The sequence below is a fragment of the Salvelinus fontinalis genome, chromosome 10 (genome assembly GCF_029448725.1).
Source record: "Salvelinus fontinalis isolate EN_2023a chromosome 10, ASM2944872v1, whole genome shotgun sequence".
NCBI classification, from domain to species: Eukaryota; Metazoa; Chordata; class Actinopteri; order Salmoniformes; family Salmonidae; genus Salvelinus; species Salvelinus fontinalis.
The window spans coordinates 25,277,516-25,294,355 of record NC_074674.1 but is presented as its reverse complement, the minus strand read 5'-3'; the positions used below and the strand labels follow the sequence as shown (position 1 = coordinate 25,294,355).

General features: G+C 44.7%; 1 protein-coding gene across 1 annotated transcript in view; it reads left to right on the top strand.

Annotated features, from left to right (window-relative positions):
• LOC129863863 (sarcoplasmic/endoplasmic reticulum calcium ATPase 2) overlaps positions 1–13,524 on the top strand; it is a 37,937-nt gene extending 24,413 nt beyond the window's left edge. Inside the window, exons 6-21 of the mRNA XM_055936203.1 lie at positions 984–1,064; positions 3,669–3,754; positions 4,064–4,361; positions 4,476–4,642; positions 6,661–6,749; positions 6,878–6,980; positions 7,173–7,304; positions 7,557–7,676; positions 8,514–8,732; positions 10,198–10,533; positions 10,717–10,937; positions 11,146–11,348; positions 11,476–11,561; positions 11,643–11,776; positions 11,945–12,062; positions 12,217–13,524. Coding sequence (XP_055792178.1) covers positions 984–1,064; positions 3,669–3,754; positions 4,064–4,361; positions 4,476–4,642; positions 6,661–6,749; positions 6,878–6,980; positions 7,173–7,304; positions 7,557–7,676; positions 8,514–8,732; positions 10,198–10,533; positions 10,717–10,937; positions 11,146–11,348; positions 11,476–11,561; positions 11,643–11,776; positions 11,945–12,062; positions 12,217–12,492 — 2,669 coding nt within the window. The 3' untranslated portion in view covers positions 12,493–13,524. The remainder of the gene's footprint in view (positions 1–983; positions 1,065–3,668; positions 3,755–4,063; positions 4,362–4,475; positions 4,643–6,660; positions 6,750–6,877; positions 6,981–7,172; positions 7,305–7,556; positions 7,677–8,513; positions 8,733–10,197; positions 10,534–10,716; positions 10,938–11,145; positions 11,349–11,475; positions 11,562–11,642; positions 11,777–11,944; positions 12,063–12,216) is intronic.
• The last annotated feature ends 3,316 nt before the right edge of the window (positions 13,525–16,840 follow it).

Here is a 16,840-nt window from a genome sequence, read left to right as displayed (position 1 = left end):
AGTGCGTTTTAGCCACACTCCCCTTGGACTGTGCCATCCACACGGCCTCCAACGGATTAGTTCACTGAGATGGGCATGAATCCGACGGTTGTCTCGTGTGCCATAAAAATAATATAGATATTTGCTACTGCTCGACAAAAACAAAATCTTGTTCGACCAACAGCCCGTCGACTAATTGGGGTCACCCCTAGTTTTGCATGTCGTACAGTAGGCCTTCCCGATCTTCAGGCTTTGTCTATATGAAGTAGTTGGACTAAATACACAGTAAAACTACATCTGAATAAGCCCTTATAAATTCTGCATTCTTAATCAAACCCCACTACCTAAAGCAACTTATCAGTCCCATTTTATCTTCTGTATGTAAAGTCTTTTGTCTGTAATGTGTTTTTTGTTGTCTGACCCCAGTAAGACTAGCTGTTGCCATTGGCGTCGGCTAATGGGGATCCTAATAAATCAAATCATATGAAACCTCATTTGGAAATCCCTGTTCTTTCAGGCTGACAGCAGGATACACTGTTACCCTCTCAGCTCTGTTACCCTCTCAGCTGTAACTAATAAATGTCAAGAGCCTTGAATAGCATCTTGTTCCTGTCCCATTTCAGTGGTGCAAAGAATTGTTTGGTAATGGGAGATTTACATTTTACCAAAGCCCTGTTTTAGTGGAAAGAATGAGCTGCCTTCTATTTCAGTCCCCCGCCCGTCCAGTGGAACGTTCATCGCTTTAGCTGCAAAAATGTTTCGTTTGATGTCTTTAGCCTTCATTCTGCATGTATTAGTGAGCCAGTGGTTTCGTGTTGGGAGAATTGGATGTTACCTGTGAACGTCATTAGTTTTTACTCTTTTTCACATGAAATAACTTGTTTTATAAAGCCGTAATCCATTTACTTAAGGTATCCTCACCAGTATAATCAACTCAAAGACCTGTTTTTAAAAAGGCTCTAGTTGTACTTAATGGTTTCTCCCTACATTGTTTTGCTCCACAGTTGGCGACAAAGTTCCTGCAGATATTCGACTGACCTCTATCAAATCCACAACCCTGAGGGTGGACCAGTCCATTCTGACAGGTGAGTCATACTTTTCAATCTTTGTCTTTGCCATTGCTCTTGCAGCCAGAAAAGCATTGCAGGCAAAAAAGCATTGCAAGAACGAAATGTTCCAGGGATTCATAGTCTGAAGGTTATTTACCCTTTTTTTTTTGTGTAGAGCTTGTATGTAGTTCAAATATATGGGCTGATGAAGAGCTCCAGTTTGAGTCACCAATTGAGGATGACCCTGAAACGGTCAATGTGAGAACAATGATAATTTCTCTCACTGAGTGACTCACTGATCATTTATTCGAGAGTCAGTCGTGCTTAGGCAATGCAGTGTAGAGGAGGATGGACTGATAGAGGGAGGGAAAGACAGACCGAAGGTTATGAGAAGGTCGTCTATTGTATCTGTTGGCGTTGATTATTTTCTGTCGATTTGTGAAAAATCATTCACGTGAGATGGTAAGGACTAAGAGGTTGCAACCTTGCATGATGTTAAAGCACCACGCTCTCTCATGCAATGCCATGCCAATTGGCCACATGGTGGTGTTGTAACAAGCGATTGAAAATGCTAACTTCTTTAAGGTCACACCCCTCACCCTGTTTGAGCTAGAGTACTGAAATTTGGTATAACGGTCACTCACAAGGAACAAATTTGCCTCAAGGACCCATAAGGTCTGCCATGAAGGATTTCTGCCATTTTGAATTGTTTAAAAAACTTAAAACACTACTCTGGCACCTAATGACCAATCTGCACAGAACTTGGTATCTATGGACCAAGCACTCACAAATGACTTGATGACCAAGCACTCACAAATGACATTTTTCCAGGATATCATCTCAAACAACATGACTAATAAACATTCATGTTGGCGTGGTCTGGCACGTGAAGGCATAGAACTCTGACACGGATATTTATTTGACATTTTAGTCATTTAGCAGATACTTTTATCCATAGCGACACACAGTGGTGAATGCATACATTTTCGTACTGGGAGTTGAACCCACAGCCCTGGTGTTGCAAGCGCCATGCTCTACCAACTGAGCCACATGTGACCCATCGTATTGTAACAAATCCTGGTACACATGTTCCATACTTTGTCGAGACTTAACATATCGCTCACATTCATATCGACCACAAGGTGTCGCTGTAACGGGCATATTTTTATCTCAATCTGTTTGACTCAGTGATGACATTTGACACACACTCAGCGATTTTGAGTCTTATCTATAAAGAATTGGTCAGTTTAGCCTCATGGTAACGATGTTGGACAGGAAATATCAGTCATGCAAGCTCATTGGCTCAGTGGCCATGTTTGAGCATTAATCTAGGAAAATATTGTGTTGGAAGATGTGCTTCTATATATGCTATATACCTATTTTGGTGCTGAGCGGTTCTGTAGTAAACATAATTTGAAAATGGTCCAAATTACATCAAAATAATATCGTAGGATCAGTTTGAGTTCTGATATTTGGCAAGCGTAAACGGTACAGAAGTAGCTCGTCCCAGGGCAATATGTGCAAATTTCCCTGATGGTGGCAGAGTGGGCCACAGCTGCTTGCAGCTACGCTACATGGCCCATTCCCAGTCAGTTGAAATCCATATATTAGGGCCTAATGAATTTATTTCTATTGACTGATTTAATAATATCAACTGTAACTCAGTAAAATCTCAGGAATTGTCACATGTTGGGGTTGCCACGGTCAACTGTAAGAGCTGTTATTGTGAAGTGGAAACGTCTAGGTGCAACAATGGCTCAGCCGCAAAGTTTGTGTGGCCTACCACAAACAGAACGGGACCCCTGAGTGCCGAAGGGCGTAAAAATCGTCTGTCAGTTGCAACGCTCCCTACCGAGTTCCAAACTGCAACGTCAGCAATAGAACTGTTTGTCGGGAGCTTCATGAAATGGTTTCCATGGTGGCGCAGCCGCACAAGCCTAAAATCGCCATGCACATTGCCAAGCGTCGGCTGGAGTGGTATAACACTTGCTGCAATTGGACTGTAGCAGTGGAAACGCGTTCTCTGGAGTGATGAATCACGCTTCACCATCTGACAGTCTGACCATTGGCACAAAGCGTGGTCCATACAAAAATGGTTTCTCGATCTGTGTGGAAGAACTTCACTGATCAGAGCCCTGACCTCAACCCCATTGAACACATTTGGGATGAATTGGAATGCTGACTGTGAGTGAGCCAGGCCTAATTGCCCAACATCAGTGCCCGACCTCACTAATGCTCTTGTGGCTGAATGGAAGCAAGTCCCTGCAGCAATGTTCCAACATCTAGTGGAAAGCCTTCCCTGAAGAGTGGAGGCTGTTATAGCAGCAAAGGGGGGACAAACTCTATATTAATGCCCATGACGAGCAGGTGTCCACACTTGTGGTATTTCAGCTGCCCCCCCCCCCCCCCTATAATCTGTGAAAAACGGTGCAACACTTGCTGACCTGATTACCCACTAGGCCTTGCTTTCCCCTGCAGTACAGATTCAGGAGTGTGAAAGTCTTTTGCATGCAGCGTTTTGTAATTGGCAGCCATGCTCAGTCAGCTGTGAAGTCAACACACCTGTCAACCTGTCACCTCATTGCTCTGTGTAAGGGCTGCGTTTGATCCTTACTCATCCCTCTTTTTGTCCTTCTGCAGGAGAGTCTGTCTCTGTGATCAAGCACACTGACCCGGTGCCTGATCCCCGGGCTGTCAACCAGGACAAGAAGAACATGCTCTTCTGTGTGAGTCTTTTAGAAAACCTTGAAATACCTCTCTCCTCCCTTCCCCTTTCGTCTTCTCTTGCCTCTTCATTACATGATCCTCTTTCTCTTTTAGCTAACCCAAGACTTATGTCCTCCATTCCCTCTATCATCTCCTTTACATGTTCCTCTCTGGGATTTTGATAGCTGGCCTCTTATCCTTGTCCGCTTCTTCCCCGGTTCTTTTCTGCTCCTCCCTCACTTGTTCATGTCCCAATGTGTATTTGAGGTAATTACATCCCTCAGCAGTGTACACCTGTAGTTTCACCACCTCTCTTTTCTCCTCCACAGGGCACCAACATAGCAGCGGGTAAGGCGGTGGGAGTGGTGGTGGCCACGGGCGTCAACACGGAGATCGGGAAGATCCGGGACGAGATGGCGGCCACAGAGCAGGAGCGCACGCCGCTGCAACAGAAGCTGGATGAGTTCGGGGAGCAGCTGTCCAAGGTCATCTCCCTGATCTGCATCGCCGTGTGGCTCATCAACATTGGCCACTTCAACGACCCCGTCCACGGAGGCTCCTGGATCCGCGGCGCCGTCTACTACTTCAAGATCGCTGTGGCCCTGGCCGTGGCCGCCATCCCAGAGGGTAAGAGAGTGGGAAGAGGAAGTGAGGGGAAGCCGTCTATAGTATACAGAAAGCAATACATTGGGCTCCAGCGTTGTTAGTATGTCTAACTCCCCTCATCGCTCTCTTTACTAGGGCTGCCTGCTGTCATCACCACTTGCCTGGCTCTGGGAACCCGCCGCATGGCCAAGAAGAACGCCATCGTCCGCAGCCTGCCCTCTGTGGAGACCCTGGGCTGCACCTCGGTCATCTGCTCGGACAAGACCGGTACCCTCACCACCAACCAGATGTCTGTCTGCAGGGTGAGTCCCCATCCGCAGAGCACCGTGGGGGGAGTAGGGGCGCTTGATAAGTATTATGGTTACGTCTGACTGTCAGGGTCGTATTCAGATTATTAAAACTAACATTACCGTAGTAGTGAAAAATATCGATCATTCTAGCTGTATTTGTGCTACAGCCTAGTCACTATATGAAACACATCTCCTGCTGCTCAATGTGAAAGCCGTGATTAAAAACACCACCTCACACCTGGCCTCCTAGGGCAAGCTTTCTGCACTAGCAGGTAGGGGTCCAGCTGAGATAAACAGAGCCTACAGCAGCCTCTTCCACACTTTAAGCTCTCTAAACTCATCTTTACTCGTCTTTTACTTTATGTAGCTGTAAACCTGCGTAAGGAGAAGGCCATGTTCTTGCCAACCGTGAACAATCCATTCAGTGAAAACATTGACAATGATTTGGCATCATCCCTGGAAATAAATCAGTCTTGACAGCATCTGCTGACAGTGTGGATTTATCCCCAGGGTGTTGAAGGGCAACACTTTATAATGAAGGATTCATTTATTTGCAAGCACGGTTTAAATGAGATTGGAAAGAGGGAGCTATGAAATTTCGCTGTTCCCGTATTCATTGAATTTTACCCTATTAGATAGATTAAATCCATCTGCCGAACTCTGTACCTTCCTGCCCCCACCTTGTGTGACTCATCGCCAGTCTGAGGGCAGTGAAAAGACCGTAATGCGTTATCACCCCTCCCTCAGTCCAACAGCCTGTTTCCCCAATGGTCTCCTCTGCTGCTCTTCTCTTCCACTACATCACTCCTGCCCTCTCTTCTCATGTTTAAATCCCTATTTCTTATATTCTTCATCCCGCTACCTCCACTCCTCTCCCCCTCTCTCTCATGCAGTATTATGGTCTTTATGCAGCAGTCAGTCACTTGCAGTAGTGTTGCATAACTGACCTTGTGTTTTAGATCTGTCCTTCTCCCCTCTAACATAGTAGCGTGATGCAGTTCTTGAAATTCGGGGGGGGGGGGGGGGGGGGGAGCAACATTTTGTTTGCATTGGAAAACAATTAGACAACGTAAAGGTTCCTAGCATAATGTACTTTTGAACTATTCCTGTACCGATACTGCAAATCGGCTGCTGTGTGAGAGGGGTAGCTCTAAAAATTAGCCGGCTGGAGTAGAGGAATGTTAATTTATTCTGTGATTTTGGTAAAGCATTCCTGATGTCACAGCTCTTTGAAGTCTGTACTGTGCCTCAGGAGAGAAGGGGAAAGAACACCGGTTCATCCTTTTATTTGGATATTTCTCTCCGTCTCTCATCCTGCCTCGATTCTTTGCAGAGCAGACGCCTGGGAGATGAGTTTTACTCCTTGTGTGTGTGTGTGTGCGTATCTCTCTGTTGCATGCCAGCTGTGGAGGCGGCAGGCTTGCCCTCTTACTCACGCTCTGTTTTCTCTCACGCACATGCTTTCTCTCTCTCTCTTTGTTTCAGTTTTTTCTCACTGCTCTTTCTTTTCTCTCACCCTGTCCCTGTCTGCTTTCTCTCTCCTCCTCACGCTCTTTCTCTCCCCTGTTCCGCCTCCTTGCTGGTTTGTCTGTTTTTGTTCCTTATGGAGAACTAATGTCCTGCTCCTCCGTCACATTGTGTGGGCTAACATTCATTTACATAGAGATGACATCCACGCTTTCATCCCAGCACGGATGTAAATTGGTTACCCTTGTCTACCCTGCAGTGAGAACACCTCTTCAAGAGACATATAGCCACCAGTGTAAAGTGTGCTTAATCCTTAGTGGTTTTATTCCCAGGCGCAGTAGAATTGATTTCATTCATTTACCTAAGGCTATTATGGTTTTTCAGTGCCCCCCTGTTGTATTGCAGTTACCTGCTGCACCCTACTGGGTAGGCTGCTACTACCGCATGTAGATCAATGGACTCTTCAGTGTTAGGTTGATTCAAGGGATCTAGATAACTACTGGTCCAGAACTGTTGCTGTGTGACTTGTAACCTGACAGATTCTCTCCCTGTGTTTGTTCTAGATGTTCATTATTGACCAGGCAGAGGGCAATAGCTGCTCCCTGAAGGAGTTCACCATTACTGGCTCCACATACGCCCCTGAGGGACAAGTGTGAGTAATTAGAGTACACACACACACAGTCAAGGAAACATGTTGTGTAGTCTCATTGTCAATACACCAATACAACCTACCTCAGCTCACTGTTCCCCCTTTTTCATGGCTGTTGTCTTTTTTTCCAGGTACCATGATGGTAAACCAGTCAAGTCCTCCCAGTATGATGGATTAGTGGAGATGGCCTCTATCTGTGCCCTGTGTAACGACTCCTCCCTGGATTACAATGAGGTTTGTGTCCTTTACATACTTCACTGTTCGGTACTTTTCAACCAGCCGGAACCTGTCACACAAATCAGTGGTTAATTTATTGGTTTGAATATTAGTAGTCTTCACTATTCTTTTTGTGGATATACAAGTAAACTGGTTTTTAGTTGTTCATCGCTACGATCTTGCTAATAATTGTGTGTGCTTTCTCCTCAGACCAAAGGTGTGTATGAGAAGGTGGGCGAGGCCACAGAGACTGCCCTCACCTGTCTGGTGGAGAAGATGAACGTGTTCGACACCAACCTCAAGGGCATGTCCAAGATCGAGAGAGCCAACGCCTGCAACTCTGTAAGCTACTGTTTGCTACTCTCTCAATCCCAACATGTTCCTCATGTGAAGTATTATACAACTGAGTGTTGGTCCCAAATGTCACACTATTCCCTTTATTGTGCACTGCTTTTGACCCAGGCCCTATGGGCCCTGCTGGTCAAAAGTAGTGCACTATATAGGGAATAGGGGGCCTTCAAGGATGCTGACTGAGTGTGGTGTTCCACTCCTCCAGTTAAGGATGTGTTGGTGTTTCCTCTCTGTGTGGTACAGGTGATCAAGCAGCTGATGAATAAGGAGTTCACCCTGGAGTTCTCCAGAGACAGGAAGTCCATGTCTGTGTACTGCACCCCCAACAAGGCCCGCTCCTCCATCGGCAAGATGTTCGTCAAGGTAACAATGAGGAGCCACCCACAGTATAGCTTGGATAGTAGACCACGTGGACACCTGAGAAATTCCCTATATGGTGCACAACCTTTTGAGTAGGGCACTATATAGGGTGCCATTTGGGATGCAGGTCTAGATGCCACTTCATAATTACTATGATAAATTATAGGATCTGTTTCTGTACCAGATTACTTTAGTAGTGTCTATTTAAACAATAAGGCCCAATGGGTGTGTGGTATATGGCCAATATACCAGGCTAACAGTGCCTGGGCACAGCCTGCAGAGTGTCTGGACACAGCCCTTAGCCGTGGTATATTGGTCATATACCACAAACCCCCAATGTTCCTTATTGCTGTTATTAACTAGTTACTTTACTTGGAACAGTAAACAAGTATTTTTGCATCATACCTATGGTATATTGTTTGATATACACATGGTTGAAATGCTATTTCAGACAATCAGCATCCATGACCGAAACTACCTGGTTTATAATGAAGCAATAAGGCCCGAGCGGGGGAGTGGTATATGGCCAATATATCACGGCTAAGGGCTGTTCTTGGGCACGACGCAACGCCTGGATACAGCCCTTAGCTGTGGAATATTGGCAATATACCACAAACACCCGAGGTGCCTTATGAACTGGTTACAAACATAATTAGAGCAGTAAATGTTTTGTCATACCTGTGGTGTACAGTCTGATATACTACGGCTTTCAGCCAGTCAGCATTCAAGTCTTGAACTACCCGGTTTATAATTGTAGTTTAATCTACAGTATGTAGTAAATGAGCTGAGGCTGATGCTTTATTTCCCCTGGTTTGACTTCCTCTCGCTCTCTCTTTCCAGGGAGCCCCAGAGGGAGTGATTGACAGGTGCACTCACATCCGTGTAGGAGGGAAAAAGGTGCCATTGACCCTGGGCATCAAGGACAAGGTGTTGTCAGTGATCAGGGAGTACGGGACGGGGCGTGACACCCTGCGCTGCCTGGCTTTGGCCACAAAGGACAACCCCGTCGCCAAAGAGGACATGGTGCTGGAAGACTCAAACCGCTTCATTGAATATGAGGTGAGAGAATGGAGGGAGAAGGGGTCTTAATGAAGTGAGTGACAGGAATAGCAGGGCATTTATTCAGAGAAGTGATTTAAGACTAGCCTAGCCCGTAGGCCTATGTGTTTTAAAAAGATTTGTATTACAACTAAAGTGGCCAAATAACTTAAAATAAATCAGCTTTACAAGGGGTGTAGAGCGTAACTTGCATATATAAGCAGTGAGTGATTTTCAAGTTTGGGGATGATCATTTTCACCATAACTGCACATGCATAATCGCAGTCACTTTTGATAATGGAACATTTTGTGTTTGTAACCTCCTACCATGAGCGCATTGCTGAGTTCATGCCTTTAAAGTAACTTTTTTCAAATCATCGTTAGTTTTATTTATTTTTTATTTATCCATCCGTTATTTTACCAGGTAAGTTGACTGAGAACAAGTTCTCATTTACAGCAATGACCTGGGGATTATTAGGTGACCGTGATGGTTTGATGGCCAGATTAGGAATTTAGCCAGGACACCGGGGTTAACACCCCTACTCTTAAGATATGTGCCATGGGATCTTTAATGACCACAGAGAGTCAGGACACCCGTTTAACGTCCCATCCGAAAGACTGCACCCTACACAGGGCAGTGGGATATTTTTTTGACCAGAGGAAAGAGTGCCTCCTACTGGCCCTCAAACACCACTTCCTGCAGCATCTGGTCTCCCATCCAGGGGATGACCTGGACCAACCCTGCTTAGCTTCAGAAGCAAGCCAGCAGTGGTATGCAGGGTGGTACGCTGCTGGCCTATTAGTCACGTCATGCAGCCTTACAATGTATTAAAAATATAATCATATAGCCCCATGTTTGGAGAACTAAAGTTACATTAATAACTCTAAATTAAGCATATAGGAGAACCTGTTTCTTTGTTAACCGCTCAACAGAGTAGCCGCATGTGCACACTCCCTCAATTCGTTTGGAGAGAATATCCTTTCTATTTTATTCAGCTTTGTTCAATTGTATCCTTCATACCAGAAAATGCCACAGAATCCTAAGCAAATCTTGTCTGCTCCATTAACTAGTGTAGTCCACAGCCAGATGAGGACAACTCGGTATGCTATTCTGTTCTTCTGAAATCGACTACATTTTCTTCATATCATGCTTCTTCAGACCTGTCTAAAATAAATCATGGCTTTATTGTGAAGGTGTAGGCTATATTACTTTTTAAAATGTAGATGTTTCAAAGGTCTGCATCAGTGTTAATTAACGTTTAATTATCGTGAGACCGACAGTTAATTGCTTGACAATCACCGGGTGCTGAAACTTTGACCGCCACAGCCCCAAGTACAACTAATAACACTTTAAACTTGATGAGGCTGCAAAGTAATTATAAGTGTATATTTCAGAACTGTATAATTTTGGTCATTGGATGAGGCGTGAGTGAGCCAAAGCCAGGACTCTAGTCTGGTCTGACTGTCCCGCCGTGTCTCTCCCCAGACGGACCTGACGTTCGTGGGCTGCGTGGGCATGCTGGACCCCCCCAGGGCTGAGGTGGCTGCCTCCATCAAGCTGTGCCGCCTGGCTGGCATCCGCGTCATCATGATCACCGGCGACAACAAAGGCACGGCCGTGGCCATCTGCCGCCGCATCGGCATCTTCAGCGACCACGACGATGTCTCATCCATGGCCTTCACCGGCCGTGAGTTTGACGACCTATCGCTGGCGGCCCAGCGAGACGCCGTGGTGAATGCCCGCTGCTTCGCCCGCGTGGAGCCATCTCACAAGTCCAAGATTGTGGAGTTCCTGCAGTCCATGGATGAGATCACAGCCATGGTGAGACATTGTCCACCTGAGACCTTCCTCATCAGTTTGTACTGAAACTCCACACTTTGTGGTTGGGCCTTCATGATTGATCAGCCCTCGGCATGTAATGTAACCTCGACTCAATCCAGTATGTGATTATTCTAAACGGTTTATTAACTGGGTAACCATGCCCTGTCCTTTCTCCATGGCCAGACTGGTGATGGAGTGAATGACGCCCCTGCTCTGAAGAAGGCAGAGATCGGCATCGCCATGGGTTCAGGCACGGCTGTAGCTAAGTCGGCCTCTGAGATGGTCCTGGCCGATGACAACTTCTCTACCATCGTGGCGGCTGTGGAGGAGGGCAGGGCCATCTACAACAACATGAAGCAGTTCATCCGCTACCTCATCTCCTCCAACGTGGGAGAGGTCGTCTGGTGAGGATCCCGACCGGCTCCCGATTTCCATTTGAAGGGCACTACTTTTGACCCAATAGGGAGGTGGTCAATAGTAGTGCTATATAGGGAATAAGGTGTAATTTGGGACGCACACAGCATCTCCTCTCTTCAGCGGGGTAATCGATAAATGGTCCTCAGTGCTACGGTAACAAGCCACCATGTAAATGTTTTTCCATCATTCCTACAGCATCTTCCTGACTGCTGCTCTAGGCTTCCCTGAGGCTCTGATCCCTGTCCAGTTGCTGTGGGTCAACCTGGTGACGGACGGCCTCCCTGCCACAGCCCTGGGCTTCAACCCCCCCGACCTGGACATCATGAACAAGGTCCCCCGCAATGCCCGAGAGCCCCTCATCTCTGGATGGCTCTTTTTCAGATACCTCGCCATCGGATGTGAGTGGGCCTCTATAGAACAACACATAAATATCCCTTCACCTTCATTGATTTTATTTAGTTGTATGTGTTTAGGCTGTTGTGTGTATCCAGATAGCCATGTGACTCCTGTTCTCTACCTCTTCAGGCTATGTGGGTGTGGCAACAGTTGGGGCTGCTGCCTGGTGGTTCGTTGCTGCTGCGGACGGACCCAGGATCACCTTTTACCAACTGGTAAGATGCCAATACAACACACACTCACACACACACACGCACAGTTACTCTTACTTGGCTGCTTTTCTCCTCTACCCACAGAGCCACTTCCTGCAGTGTGGTCCTGAGAACCCTGAGTTTGAGGGTTTGGAGTGTGAGCTGTTTGAGTCCCCCTACCCTATGACCATGGCCCTGTCTGTGCTCGTCACCATTGAGATGTGCAACGCCCTCAACAGGTCAGACTATGCCACTACATCTTTCACATTCCCTGTCTTATTTCACTGTTGCTTTAGGCTTGTCACTAGTGGTATAATGTTGTGAGATTCATCTGGTGTACATGGTGAAATGATGGGCAAATGGGTGTTCAGCCAGTGACTTAACCCAGTTCTTTCTCTCTCCCTCAGTGTGTCAGAGAACCAGTCCCTGCTGCGTATGCCCCCCTGGGAGAACATGTGGCTGCTGGGAGCCATCTGCCTCTCCATGTCCCTGCATTTTCTCATCCTCTATGTGGAGCCCCTGCCGGTGAGGTTACCTGCACTAATAATGGGCCCGAGGCTACCAGAAATGCTTTCTAGAACAAGATATTATAATGCTAGTGTAAAAGGTGGGATGGGTGGAGAAACTGCGAAAGCAGGAGAGGTTATCCGGCTCGCTCATTTTATCCTCTCCTCTACAGATCATCTTCCAGATCACCCCTCTGAACCTGACCCAGTGGCTGATGGTGCTGAAGCTCTCCCTGCCCGTCCTCCTGCTGGACGAGGTCCTAAAGTTAGCAGCCAGGAACTACATGGAGAACTACCCTGGTAAAGAGCTGGAGAAGCCCAGCAGCAAATGCTGCTCCCTGTTTGCTTGCATGGAGGGCATCTCCTGGCCCTTTGTGGCCCTCACTCTCCCGCTGGTGCTGTGGATTTACAGCACCGACACTAACATGGCAGACATGTTCTGGTCCTGACTGACTTGAGCACAACCCTCTTCCTCCTGTGTGTGCGTAGCTAGAGTGAGTGTGTTTGTGTAGACTTAGTGTGTGCCTGTGTGCCTGCCGAGCATGCACGAGGACACAAACTAAACAAATAATATAAAAATGTAACAATTAAAGTCCTGTTGAGTGTCAGTTGACCATCATGCCCATAGCTGTGGACTTTTTGCTGGTTCGAACGGGAAAAAAACTTGTCTGTTTTTATTGTTCATATTGCCTTTTTAAATGTGTATTTTTTTAATGATTTGGGATTGTAATTTTGTCTCATTTCACTACAGTAGAAATAATACATTCCTGTTTTCCGCTTCCCTTTTCACGAGTATACAAATTAGGTATTTAAAAGCAGTCCATTGACCTGTACAGAGATTTAACACTATTGTATGCAACTGTTTTTGTTCATCACTTTGTGTAAACGATGGACAAGTCCCGGTTGGCAGGAGATGGGTGTGACGAGTTTGTGGAGTGATTGTATGCATTTCTGAAAACAAAAGTATCCTGAAAAATGAAAGCTGCATGTTCTTTGACCTAGCATGAACTGTATGTTTTTTCACTTACGAGTTAGTCACGTCTCCCCACATCAATGTAAAAATGACCATGGATTTGTTTATTTTTAAACTGAACTCTTTGATTTTGAAAAGCCAGTATTTCTGCACTAGGCAGAGCACAGCTACCTCAATATGATCAATTTAGCTCATTTCTAGATGTTTTTACATACTTGGCTTTAGTCTCTATTCAACATTTAGTCAATATAGTTATGACGCCTGAGGTGCGCCCCTAGTTCCTTGTGTAGAAAACCAACTTGACAAAAAGCCATTGACCTTCCCTCTAACTTGTTTTAAAGGATGTAAATGTTGCCGTGTCTGTGGGACATGGGTTGATTCAAAGGAGAGCAGAGGCTACGAAACATTGATTTAAATGCAGTTTTTCCAATTGACTACTCAAACCATGAACTTCCAACAATTATATTTTTTTTCTACTTAAAACAAATACATTCATGAACCCTTTGAATCAATGTGTTTTTGTCTTTCTTTACCAGGAATAAGCTAAAGGTGTCTAGATCATTTCTATACAGTGTGGGTTTTGGATGGACACATACTTGAATATAGATAATGTACAAAGTCTTTGAATGCTTAATGGTCGCGACGTGGTTGTCAGGGTGTGTTTATACAGAACTCTGATCTAGAGTATTTTTCTCCCCTCTGGGGGGCTTACAAGTCTGACAGGTGCCGTATACTTTTAGAATAGGAGTCCATACAATCACGTTATCGGCTTATTAAATGGGTCTGATTTTCAGCAATCCAATGTAGAAACTTCCCTCTGTGTGAAGCATGTCTTTTGGTAGAGGCCTTGGTTTGATTGCACTGTGTGTGTTCTTTAACAACTACTTTCTCCTTCAATGCCTTCCACTTGCTTCCCTTTCGCTAGTGAGTATTACATTCTTCCTCCACATTTCTTAACACACCAATCGCTTATACCAAGAATTGATAAGACTGACTTAGCTCTTAAACTTTTGATTAACTGCAGGCATCAGCATATATTTGGCATTAAATAATTGACTGACCAGCTGAGCCCATCGGATCAATCCATTTCTGCTGTTCTTGTCATTTTGAGAGTGGTCTATCTGGTGCTCGGGCAGCTCTGCTGTCACTGTGATTTGATGACAGCTAGGGCTCCGCTCATCAGATTGAATTAACTTGTCTCTGACTGGCTAGACTCAGGATGGGCTTTTGACTGTAAGGCGAAACGTTCTTTTTTTGTAATTTAGTGCAAATAATGCACTCTGCTAAAGGGTCATGGACACACTCACAGTAGATCTTGTCTGTTTCTTTTGCGCAAAGTCTTAAAAAAACAGCCTCGATTCTATTGCTGCTCTTTTGGGGATTTTGAATACACATGTAAGTTACTTTTAAAGGACTGATAAGCTACTGATGTTGAGCATAGAAGTCTGATTCAGTTGGTTGTGGTTGATATTGAAGCGAAGATATTTCAAATCTATATCATAAATCGAGTATGTCACCGTTCTTCTAACGGACGTTACCTGAGAATCTTATTTTCTTGCACATGAACAGTTTTTCACCTTAAGCTTATGCTGCCACACAATCACAGATATCAGTGTGGGTGTCATCTAGTGTTGTCTGCAAGAAAATATACTGTACATTGTCTTTTGGAAATCCTGTCGAATTAATTTTCTGTGCTCATATTTGTACTCATCATATTTTCTTTCTCTACAGGTGAGGATTAAAACCTGTCATTCCATCTAGTCTGATAGTCTCTGCAAATATACTAACTGTCCTGTCCAGCATGTGTCCTGGGTAGTATCGCACCTCTATCATGACCCGTACTCTATATGTAACCTGTGCAGACATGGGTACAATGCATTTACAGTATATTCACAATTATGAAAAAGATGACCTAATAGTAAGTGGGATGAGATGGTATAGGAATGTGGGTGAGGGTTAGAATGGTTCGAGGGTTTTTCTTTCTATTAATGTTAGACTGGGGAGAGATGATGCCATTTGGATTCTTCTATACAGGGAAGCCTTCCATGTCCCTGACATTCCCACCTGCATGAAGAACCTTCTTCCCACCTTCAAGATTTCACATCAGGTGAACTATAGTTTTCTATCCATGTACAACACACAGTGCATGCCCTCCAGGTGTAAGCCATGCAGTTTATCCAGATTTCTATAGTAAAATAATATTGTGCAATTCTCCTTGACATATTAGATTTATTTTAGAGACCTATACTACAACATCACAAATACTATTTGTGTTCATCACTGATCAACAATATTTCTCAATGACATTGTTTGAATTTGCACAATATTGTTCCAGGAGATACTGAGGTCTGCTGAGTGAACTGTAATAATATAACCTCTCCACTACTGACTATTAGTTGTGACTCGTGACAAACAGAAGACAGACAGTGACTTTAATTTATCAGTGACTTGCAATATAGCTGTGTCCTATATATGTTGAATAAAATTGTCCCTTTTTGTCTTAGCAATGTCATGCAAGTTATTGAAGCTGCAGTTAAACTGTGATGCCTCTATCTGCTAAGAGCTGTTTTAACTCACGATGTTGAAACACATGAACATTGTAAATATGACTGATCATTATCTGCACAAAATGAATCACAGGTTGGTTTCTGTCAAATGGTTTCAATGGTTTATTAATCGGGGTCAATCCTTGTCTTGCAGCCTGAGTGTCGGTCTGTGATATAACTTGCTTTCACTCATTGTTTGCCAAATCTGCGATCAGGCTATGTGTCTTGATGAATGGATGGATGTATTATTGTTCACATATCAGCTATTATGGAAAAATACAAAATTAAATTGGGAATAGAAAGTTTTTTTTATTTTTTTTTATTATTATTTTTTTTGGGGGGGGGGGGTGGATCAGCTTAATATTGCGGAAAGAATGTTGCTTCCAATGTAATTGTCTGCATCATTTCCAATCCCCCATATTTTTTGGGGTAAATATATATATCCATTCACGTATGCATACATATACACATATATACATACACATACCTACATAGACATACATACTTTTTTTAAAGAGTATACCTTTATTATTATTCCCCGCAAACCCTACCACCGATCCCCCAATTGGAGTAAACTGATAAACATTTCTGTTTTTACCTTCAATTTATACATCTTAAACACATTTTAACAGACACAGTCTACTTTATAATAGTTCTCTCTTGTTTGCACATTTGTGGCCTGCTGGAGGTCATTTTGCAGGGCTCTGGCAGTGCACCTCCTTGCACAAAGGCGGAGGTAGCGGTCCTGCTGCTGGGTTGTTGCCCTCCTACGGCCTCCTCCACGTCTCCTGATGTACTGGCCTGTCTCCTGGTAGCGCCTCCATGCTCTGAACACTACGCTGACAGACACAGCAAACCTTTTTGCCACAGCTCGCATTGATGTGCCATCCTGGATGAACTGCACTACCTGAGCCACTTGTGTGGGTTGTAGACTCCGTCTCATGCTACCACTAGAGTGAGAGCACCGCCAGTATTCAAAAGTGACCAAAACATCAGCCAGGAAGCATAGAAGTGGTCTGTGGTCACCACCTGCAGAATCACTCCTGTTTTGGGGGGTGTCTTGCTAATTGCCTATAATTTCCACCTTTTGTCTATTCCATTTGCACAACAGCATGTGAAATTTATTGTCAATCAGTGTTGCTTCCTAAGTGGACAGTTTGATTTCACAGAAGTGTGATTGACTTGGAGTTACATTGTGTTGTTTAAGTGTTCCCTTTATTTTTTTGAGCAGTGTATATGCCAATTATGTGATGGTTCGACCGCATTCTGTCCCCTATC